Genomic DNA, 10,761 nt, shown 5'->3' with positions numbered 1-10,761 from the left:
TTTCTGGTCTTAATTTCTTATTAATGACTCCTATAGCGCAACCTGACACGAATCACAGCACAAAAAACGATGTAGATTTTCGGGAACCTCTTCCTCTCATCTGGGCGCTTTCAGCATTCTCTGTCATCGCTCGGTTTCGTCCTTCTCCGCCCCCTCGACCCCCTCCTGCCAACCCAACTCCATTGTGATTGGTTACCTTCCTTGAAGAGCGTGCGCGGACAGATTTGACCAGGCATATGGGGGCGCGGCAGGAGTGCCTCTACGTAGATGATTTCCCGGAAATGTGAACAAGTGAATCGCAAACGTTGTCCCGAGTGTTTAGCGCTCTGCAGTCTGCACAGCCACCCCAGACTGTCAGCAGGGAATACGTCGAAATGCATGTACGTCATTATTTGACACTTTAGTATGGTTAAACATGACTATCAATCATTATAACAACGTTTATAGGTCATAAAAGTCGAAAAAGCATAATAGGTCCCCTTTAAGCGTAACCCTACAGCAGAGATATTTAAAGGGAGGTTTATCTCCTAACATCTGTATGAAATAAATCACCGTACCTGCTAACTAAGAGGACCACAGTACTGTCAAGAGATATTTTACTGTTTTATTTTTTATATCAAACAGGAGATGTGGACAGAAACAGGAAAGATTAAGATATTAATTATTCTGGTCTATACATTTCTTAGTTTTTTCTTCAATATTGTCACCCCAGTGTGCGCTTGCTAACCGTTCCTTTTTTTCCCTGCTATAGCAGCAAAATGCTGTCCAGAGAGTTTTCGGTATATTGACCTCGTGTTCATTGATCTTGTTGTAATGATTCTTGTTTTTACTGGGAATCGCTCCAGTCACAACACATGATTCACGTCTGTCATTTTGGTTGAAACGGTATTCATCCATCACACATTTGATGCATTTCTCCATTCTGTTCCAGCTCCCGCTGTTGAATGTTATACCTTGCGGCACAGCATTGGTCAGGGTGAATGTGGAGATCTGATCATCGATGTTGTTTGGTGACCCTTTGGAAACAAATGGCCTCTATTATACGGCGCTATGTTTTCATACTCCTGAATTGAAGCCTGGTGGTCTTGGAAGACCAACATGAAGTAACATAATGACAACGGCATTATGTTACTTCAGGTATTTAAATAATGGAAAGACATTAGAGCAGGCAACCTGAATCAATTTTCTAATAATAAAGTAACCTGAGTAAAATGTCCCTCTTCTTTGCAGCTTGAAAACAAACAAAGTTAGGTGAACATGAGAAAGCATGATAATAATAATAATAATAATAATAATAGATTCAATTTATATAGCGCTTTTCACGTACTCAAAGCGCTTTACATAGGGGCACAAAAATAGATAAACAAGAAAAACAAAAAAGTTGATGGGGCTAGGGGCTAGGGATAGTGAGTGGGGTAGGCAGAGGAGAAGAGATGAGTCTTGAGGCGGGACTGGAAGATGGTGAGGGACTCAGAGTCACGAATATGTTGGGGGAGGGAGTTCCAGAGCCTGGGAGATGTCCTGGAGAAGGCTCTGTCACCTAGGCTGTGGAGTTTTGATGTGTGGGTGGAGAGGAGACCGGCTGAGGAGGATCTGAGGGCCCGGGGGGGTTGGTAGAGGGAGAGAAGATCAGAGAGATATGGGGGGGCCATATGGTGGAGAGCTTTGTAGGTGAGGACCAGGACCATGATAGTACCCAAGACCACCAGGCTTCAATTCAGGAGTATGAAAACATAGCGCCGTATAATAGAGGCCATTTGTTTCCAAAGGGTCACCAAACAACATCGATGATCAGATCTCCACATTCACCCTGACCAATGCTGTGCCGCAAGGTATAACATTCAACCAAAGCTATTATATTAGTTAGATACTTTATACCAAATATTAATTATTGTCTGTTTCCTAGTTGCAAATAAAATATTGAAATACCTGGGGCTCAATCTTCCAGTTGTCTGATCTTTCAGCTGCTATGTGTCCTGTGTATTTATACGCAGAAAACACCGGGATCTTCTTATGTGTGTCATAGAGCGTCATGAACCGCCTGACCTTGTTGAATCTCTGGCAAATGGGCTTGTAGCGATTCTGGTCATAAATCTTGTCCTTAATCAACACTCCTGGTATTTCCGGTGTTTTTTTTTTCCAGGAAGAATTGAGCACAGTCACTGACTGATCTCACCACCTCAGTGGCTGTAGGATCCATGGACACGAGAAGCAGAATGACAAGAGCCAATGGACAGCCACCAGTCACTGATGACGTCATCACAGGCTGCAGATCTGCAGAGCAGGAAAACAGTGAACCAGATGAGTGGATGTCCCACTAACAGAAAAATATTATTTGAATCAAATCAATCTCATTTACAGAACAAAATGTTGTTTTTTTCTATTTGTGAAACCACAAATATTTATTCTGATGCAGACAGGCAATTTACCATTTACTTCAGATGTGAAGTAATCCAATTCTGTATTGATCTGCTTTTACTCATCACTGGATATGTGTCGATGTTACAAGTTGTTGGCAGAGTGTTGAGTTCATTAAAAACGGAATGAAAGCTGATATTTGGTGGGTTCTCTGAATGAAATGGTGTGTTGGTCCACCCCTCTGGGTCCTCTTTTAAACAGATAGAAGACAGGGTGTGTTCTCTGAGGAGACATTGTTGGGGTGTGATGCGATGCGCCTCATCAAATCGAGTAAACACTGCAACTGTGGGTCCATTCTAAAGAATAAAAAGGGTAATAGTTGATTTAATACAGTGACAGTCTCACAGATTCAAACAGTATCACATCTATACTATTGTGCCAAGTCAAAAAAAGAACCAAACAAATCTATCAAGCTAATTTGGGAAAGTATAGTTGGGTTAATGACACCCAGTTGCGCCTGTACTTTTCAATTGAATTAGGTACAATGACAATTTACCGAACATTATAACGGAACGTATTGGAATTTAATGGAAGTATATGTATATATATATATATAATTGTATTTTATTTCAATGGATCTCTCCGTCAACTGAAGGGGTCTGGTTAACATTCTGTCATATTGCTATAAAATAATATGGTCAAGTTGGTTACCTTATTGTAATATAAACTGAGATGGTCTAGTTTACATATTATAACACTACTATAAACTGATATTTCTAGTTAACATATTTATATAAAATCTTCCATTTTCTGCATTGAACACAAGACTTATCATCCTATGATCTTTGTCTCACTTTCCTGGTAACTCCACTGCAACAACACTGTGTCCCAAGCTGTCCAAATGTACAGTAAAACCAAACAAAGCCACAGAACTTACAGCAGTTAAAACACAAATATTATAATGTTATTTCTTTCTTTCTTTATTCTTTCTTTATTATTGCTTCTGTTGAGATCAACACGGCCGCCGAACGTACTGCAGGCCACCGGACTGGTTTCACCAGTCTATAATGCTGTTCCTATTCTGTGTTGTATGGTATCCCTTGACAGGAGGTTTGTCTGGGATTTCATGGAGGAATTTTCCCAGCAGAATTTTGAACATGTATCGCTGTGCTGCTGAGGTCATGGAGTGGGGGAGAATGTTCCATAGTTTCCCAGAATGGACAGCAAAGGAGGAGTCATATAGGCTCACAGCGGACAGAGGAGCATGCTTGTTGAAGGCGGGAATTTTGACCTTCTTTCCAAGCCGCATATTGTCGGTGAACTGCATCCCGATGTCATTGGGTGTGGTTTCGTTGAGGATCTTCCAGACATGAATGATCATATATCTCTCTCTTCTGCGCTGCAGGGATAGCAGGTTCAGCGCAGAGAGTCTCTCCCAGTAGTCAAGGTCCCCTGCTCCAGCGATGCGCCGGGTGAAGTTGCGCTGGACATCCTCGATTGTCTGGATGTCTGACACCTTTACAGGGTTCCAAAGGGGGCAGCAGTATTCTACCCTGCTTCGGATTAGTGACTTGTAAAGTTGAAGCATGACAGGTTTGGAGCGGTCTTTGAAGACTCCAAGAACCCATGAAGCAGTCTTTATAGCACCAGCCACCATCTTGTTGATGTGAGGGGACCGTCCATTTATAGTCGATGACAGTTCTACACCGAGATCTCTTGCAGACTTTTGGGGTTTAAGGATGTGCCCACTTGGTGTGGCGTACTCCGAGAGATGTGATGTAAAGGGAAGCTCGTCAAGCATGGTAGATTTGTTTGTCCTGTACCGAAGCAACATGAACTTGTCCTGGTGTAGCACCATGTTGTTCTTCTTGGACCATTCAATTATCCTGTCAAGGTCTTCTTGGACAATCTCTGCGTCCTCTGAGATGTCGATTTTTCTCTGGATCTTGGTGTCATCTGCAAAACTACCAGGGTCGCAGTTCTTAACAACTTTGTGGAGGTCGTTGATATATATGATAAACAGGATCGGTCCTAATACCGAGCCCTGTGGGACACCGCTGATAACAGGTTTAGGATCGGAGTGGTGACCGTCGACTACCACGGTCTGAGTCCTATTTGAGAGAAAGGCTTTGATCCACTCGTAGAGGTTACCTCGGATGCCGTAGTTGTGAAGCTTCTGCAGTAGGATGTTGTGATCCACCTTGTCGAAGGCTTCGGCGAAGTCGAGGTATATCACATCGGTTTCGAAGCCTTCGTTGAGGTTGCGAAGGATACTGTCGTAGTGCTGTAGGAGTTGGGTCAGATGTGAGGGAGATCGGCCTGTAGTTGGCTGGGTCAGTTTTATTTCCCTTCTTGTAGATCGGGGTAATATACTGTGCTTTGAGGTCCTGGGGGATTTCTCCAGTATTCATTGACCATTTCCAGAGTATGGTCAAGGGAACACTGATCTCATGCTTGCAGCTCTTGAGGGTCTTTGCCGGGATATCTTCATGTCCTGTGGCAGCGTAGTTGTGGACCTCATCAATCGCTAGCTCGATGTCTTCTTTGGTGAAGTTGATGTCAGCAATGGTTGCACCTGGTTCACCTTGAGGGGTTATCATGGTTTGTTCGATGTCCGGCGAGTCTGGGTCACTGAAGGCAGAGTAAAACTGCTCCTGGAGGATGTTTGCCATATCTTGTGGTCGATGACTCAGAGTATTGGAACTGTCCTTCAGTATTGGAACTTGTTTTACCCAGTGGCCCTGGGTAAACAGTGCATTTAACTGACTGGCAGATACCGTCATCAAAGGTCTGGACATCTGATGTGAGGAGGGAGTCGTGGACATACAGCATGGTGCCACCCCCTGTTCTGGACGCTCTGTCGCATCTTAGGATGTGGTAGTTTGGGATGGCAACCTGTGCATCGTGGATGTAGCTTTTGAGCCAAGATTCCGATGCTGCTAGGAAGGGTACTGAGCTACCAGGACAGTTAAGTAGGGTGTCGGAGATTAATGGAATCTTCCATCTGCTTTGGCTGGTAGTCTTTGGGGACAAGCCTTGTCCGTTTAGGATGTAGAGACTTGAGTAGTAGCGAATGGGCGAATGTAGTCATTGGTGTTTTTCTTGCGTCTTCCTCAAAATGTAGGGCCTACAGGTTGAGGAATGAGAGAGCATGATGTTATCAATATAGCTATGTGGATAACATCATGCTGTCTCATTGTTTCTCTACTTCTTGGTTGTCACTGCTATACGGACATTTTACTTTTATTTGGCCTCTATTTCGACAAGACTCATTGTGGCTAACCACCTCTCTTACAAAAGGGAACTAGTCAGTATCACTCACAAACTCTTACGATATTTGAAGCAAGCAAAGCCAACCAACAGGTTGAAAGGGGTGTGCCAAAAGGAAAGGTGGCGCTTATTCTGCAATGACAGATTGCATAGAGTAGCTGACCTCACTACATGGTTAAGGTCACCAGGACTCAGGAGCTGCCTGTCTTGTTCCCCCATCAACCATCAACCCATCTAGAGAAGGTAAGAAATCATTAGCACACTGTTTAATGATGGAATTGAAGAAGGTTTTTAGGAAAGGGTAGATGAGCAGGAGTGATGGTCACTCTTGTCTCTAAAAGTCGTGACACTGCTTGTTTCTTCTATAGCTTTGCAATGCAATTGAACTCTTAAAGGCTTAAAATAACGTTGATAACGACTTCATTATTTATGTGTATGCCCTTATTCCTGTAGCTTCATGTTTCTGTGTTTGTATTATAGTCAGGTAAGGCACTCGGTAACTTCTTGCCTCTGACAGCTGCTATGAAAATACATTTGACTTAATTACGTAAATTTAGTATGCAAAACAAACTGAAAAGCTAGCTGTGTTACTTCCTTTGACAAGCAAAATGTGCAGTTGCGTTCCGGCTCCAATTTGTTTTTATTATTGCTCAAATCGAATTACCCCAAAATAATAATAATAATAATAAAAACCACTGTCACCTGTTTTACCAGACATGGCCGTGACGTCCACCACCACTGTGATCCAAGTCGGCGGGGCCCCCAGCAGCCGGAACTGGTCCACTGAGCTCTGTGACTGCTGTACAGACACCAACACCTGTAAGCTGGACTGCATTTGATATTTACTCTCTATTTTATTTAACAGGCGCTTCTGCACACTTTTACTTACAAATTCCTACTACCATATATAGTTTGGTATTGTGGAATTAAGTAGTATATAGGGAATATCCCCACAGGTAGATTGTAGATCAGTGAGGGAACCACATGCCATAATCACCAGTACTGCCCTGAAATGGATTACACAACAGTTTTCTGGTATAATGGCGTTGTTTATTAGACAATATTTGCCCCTTAGTGAAGTGAATATTAAGTGAAAAAACATTGTTTCTACAAGTGTCCTATTTGAAGGGTTGATTGTATGAGAAAGAAAAATCCCTGTCAACATCTCTGTCCATTGCTCCTTCCTGCTTCAAATGGCTTCCTCATTCCTCATCTTCTCCGACCTTCTCCCCACTTTATATCATCTTCCAGCTCCTCCCTCCTTTCTATTATTTTTATTTTGAAAACGAAAGTAGCAAATGGTGTTTTCCACTGATTTCCTGCATTCCTTCCCCCCCCCCCTCCCAGGCTGCTGTGGCTTCTGGTGCTTCCCCTGCATGCAGTGCAAGGCCGTGGGGGACTTCGGCTGGTGCTGCGCCATGCCCCTGCTGGACTTCTTCTGCTGCGCCGTGTCCTGCTGCCTGCGCTCCTCCATGAGAGAGCGATACAACATTGACGTAATACTCACTTTATGTGCAACGCTCTACATAGGCGGGCTGGTGTTATGGCGTGCTTATGTTTTTATCACTGATTAATGAATCTTTCTCTCTCCCTCTCTCTGTCCGTCTTTGTCTCTGTCTCTATGTCTGTCTGTCTATGTCTGTCTGTCTGTCTGTCTGTCTGTCTGTCTGTCTGTCTGTCTATATCTGTCTGTCTGTCTGTCTGTCTGTCTGTCTGTCTGTCTGTCTGTCTGTCTGTCTGTCTGTCTGTCTGTCTGTCTCTCTCTCAGGGTTCGGGCTGTAATGACTGCTGTGCGTTGATGTGGTGTTACCCGTTCGTCTGGTGCCAAATGGCTCGGGAAGTCAAGATCCGCAAGCATGGAAGTGCACCGCCCACCACTATGGTGATCACCAACCAGGTCACCTAGGGGCTCCGAGCCAGGGGCCCCTAGGGAGCCAAACTGAAGCTAGTGGCCCTGGCCTTGGGTGTTTCCAATCTAGTGGTCTGACCAGTAGATTGGTAATGAAGACTTTTAAGGTCTTAGATTATTATTTCGATTTAGAGAAAAATATTCGAAAAGAAATGCGTGCCGAAAATATGAAATAAGTTGCATACAAATTGCAGTGTGAAATGACTGGAGATACAAAGTCAGTTGCCCGTTGAAAGATTGTGCTACATTAAAATATAATATATATATCAATAAGGTAAACAACGCAAAGTCTGACATGGAAAGACCTCCTCACAGACCTATGGGGTGCAATAGATACACTGGGGATTTGCAGGTGTTGTGGGAGAGGGATATACAAGTAATCGATGCACTGGCATTTTTCCAGTGGACATTCCAGTGCATTGGCTCCATGTCTGTGATTTTAGAATTGTGCATTCAGTGAGGAATGGTGATCTCAATAATGTGAAGATCTGTTGTATATGTATATAGTACACATAAGGGGGGGGGCATTCTGTTGGCTTTTTTTATTTTTGCTTTTGGGCGCAAAAGTATACCGTAATAAAACGATTTATATGAAAAATTTGCCTGGGTGGAACCACTCGTGGATGGGCACGTTTTGTTCTTGGGAAACTTTCTAGATATTTTTGGGCTTCGGTAAAAAGAGCAGGTTTAAGTTATGACACCAGGGAGAGGGATGGCTTTGCTGTTAGACTGGACCATTCAAAACTAGAATATACATTTTCAAAATGCAAAGCATAAAGAAATTGTGTTTATGAGGTTAAACATATATGAACGGAATGTAGGCTATTACAATATTGTATTAGCAAAGTGCTCATTTGATTAGCCTCATTCTCATTTTTATTTGGGGGAAAATTTAAGATTAACAGTAATTCAGCGGACATACAACCCTTTGAAATGCTATAAAACATAACAAATATATTTTATGTTCTTTGCCTGGATAATGAGGTCGAACGAGGAGTCGTTGCATTCTAAAACCATAACCGGTTAGGTTGTTTAAAAGAAACGTCTCATTAAATATATAGGAATACCAGGGTTTTTTCTAAACAAGGGAACAGGGGCGCTGCCCCGATACTCCCGGCGTGCGCCATCCTACCGAAATGCCGACTGAACCTGTCAGACTTGGATCTGTACTTACATGCTGCTGTACAACATACACTATTTCTCAAAACGATCTTTTCTCCGCGAAAATATCCCAACACCACCACCTGACAATGTGTCTGATCCTCAAATAACTTATAATTACTCCAAAAATATTCCGATCCGAATTGGAGTTTCCCAGACCGAGTCGACATGCTAACGTTAAAGTTATTAGCAGCTAGCTAGCTAGCTACTATGTATTTGAATGGGTTTTTGGTCTAGGCGCTAAGATGCTAAGCAAGTATACAAGACCATTCCAGTTCTCTCTGCACAAAGCGGTTTCAATGAACGACAGAAATAAACAAATGCTGAGTGTTGATCAAGAGTTTTGCGAGAGCAAAACGAACAGTCGAACAGGGTTCCCTGTTACCAGGGAACCCGTAGCAGGGAACTAAATGGCAGCTGCACGGCCGAATTAGCCCAATAAAAGTGTAGTAACCCAGAGAACCAGCTACAACATAGTTTTCATCCAAACGAGCCGTCTTTAGCGAACGGTGAATTGCATTGGCTTCTACGAGCAGTCGGCTTTCAGCCGCGAGCTTAGGGACCGTCTGCAAAGTGCAAAACTGAATTGCATTGGCTTCTACGAGCAGTCGGCTTTCAGCCGCGAGCTTAGGGACCGTCTGCAAAGTGCAAAACTGAAAACGACAACAATAGTAACATTTCTATAGCGTCGCCATTATTGACTCTAGAGCCCCAAAACTTGTTCCATAGAGGCATGGCACAGGAGGTCTACCATGACTAACGCTACCCTGAACCACCTCCTCAGGATCAGTATTGAGGGGCCTGCAATTGATCAATTTGATTTTGGCAAGGCAGTGAGCCGTTGGGGTCTCAGGAACAGGCGGCTGCTGTTGTGATTTGTCCTACTTAATAAAAGTTTAGCCAATATTTTTTAAATTTGTCGTGTTTATTGACAGGGTAAAGTTGTACAAGTCTACCAAAAGTTGATAGTATTTTAGTTTTTCAGGATGACCACAAGAGCTAGAATTTCTATTACATTGTACAGATTAACGTTATGAATCAATATTGAATAGTATTCCGAATACTATTCAATATTGATTCATAACGTTAATCCGTACAATGTAATAGGTTTGATTTAACTCTGATTTACAATCAAAGTTAAATAACATTATTACCCTGTAACCCCCCCCCCCCCTGCTACACATGAATTGAAAGTGATCACTAGGAACTCCTAACAAGCCAATGAGAACTCTACATGTGCCTGGATGGAAAAAAAAACACCCACTCATACTTGATAGGTTTCGTTTCCTCGACTTTGGAAACAGAAACCTGTTGCGCCTTCAGTTTCATCGTTTAAACGTCAAGCGGCGCACCACACTTCAGGCATTCTCCAGCAGGAACACACAGGCCCCGACATTATTACAAATTGACCAGAAGATAAACTTCTCCCCCTAATTTTCTTACCTGTACGTCCAACTGGGAAGAGCAGGGGCGATTCTAGGGAGTGTGGGGGCCCTAGGCAGAGGATTGTTGACGGAGAGGGGAGGGGGGGGAGAGGGGGGGGGGGTATGGAGCGATTGTTAACGGGGGGGGGGGGGGGGTATGGAGCGATATATATATATTTTTTTTTTTGGCTCTAGGGGGCCCCCTAGTAGTGGCCCGGGGCCCCAAGCAATTGCGGGGCCCCAGGCTCTTCCCCAGCGCCTCTGGGGAAGAGCAGAAGATAAAGTAAGACATCATTTCAAATGTTTTCACACAATATTTTATTTCATTAGGCTATTTCATGTATCTAATCTAATCGCTAATCAGTTAGCCTACCGTTACATCAAGTGATTACATTAACATGGCTTTGATGGTTATTCTTCTGATTTTCTGGTTATTTGATTTAACTTTGAAAACGAGCGGGCAGAGCTCGAGGACAATGCGACAACCTACAGGTCCTAGCTTATTCTGAAGACTTGATAGATATAATATCACAAAAATAAACAAGATAACACTTTTTGCCGGGATTTATTTGTTTTTATTAGCGTGACGAGACGACCGTCACGCGCGCTCCTCATTAGAAAACAATATCCCGAGTTGGA

At 43.2% G+C, this 10,761-nt stretch overlaps 2 protein-coding genes and 1 pseudogene across 2 annotated transcripts in view; 2 read left to right on the top strand and 1 right to left on the bottom strand.

Annotated features, from left to right (window-relative positions):
* LOC130370502 (coiled-coil domain-containing protein 171-like) overlaps positions 1 to 2,922 on the top strand; it is a 16,925-nt gene extending 14,003 nt beyond the window's left edge. The window contains exon 23 of the mRNA XM_056576245.1: positions 2,144 to 2,922. The gene's annotated coding sequence lies outside the window, so the exon portion shown is untranslated. The remainder of the gene's footprint in view (positions 1 to 2,143) is intronic.
* On the bottom strand, positions 577 to 2,200 carry LOC130370501 (uncharacterized; annotated as a pseudogene).
* Positions 2,923 to 5,782: 2,860 nt separating the features above from the next.
* On the top strand, positions 5,783 to 9,611 carry LOC130369912 (cornifelin homolog B-like). Its single transcript, XM_056575519.1, has 4 exons — positions 5,783 to 5,871; positions 6,343 to 6,447; positions 6,976 to 7,124; positions 7,397 to 9,611. Exons 2-4 carry the CDS (start codon positions 6,345 to 6,347, stop codon positions 7,532 to 7,534), a joined length of 390 nt encoding a protein of 129 aa, XP_056431494.1. The 5' UTR covers positions 5,783 to 5,871; positions 6,343 to 6,344; the 3' UTR covers positions 7,535 to 9,611.
* Positions 9,612 to 10,761: the final 1,150 nt, after the last annotated feature.

Source organism: Gadus chalcogrammus, chromosome 17, assembly GCF_026213295.1.
Source record: "Gadus chalcogrammus isolate NIFS_2021 chromosome 17, NIFS_Gcha_1.0, whole genome shotgun sequence".
Classification (NCBI taxonomy): Eukaryota; Metazoa; Chordata; class Actinopteri; order Gadiformes; family Gadidae; genus Gadus; species Gadus chalcogrammus.
This window is presented reverse-complemented; position numbering and strand designations above follow the sequence as displayed.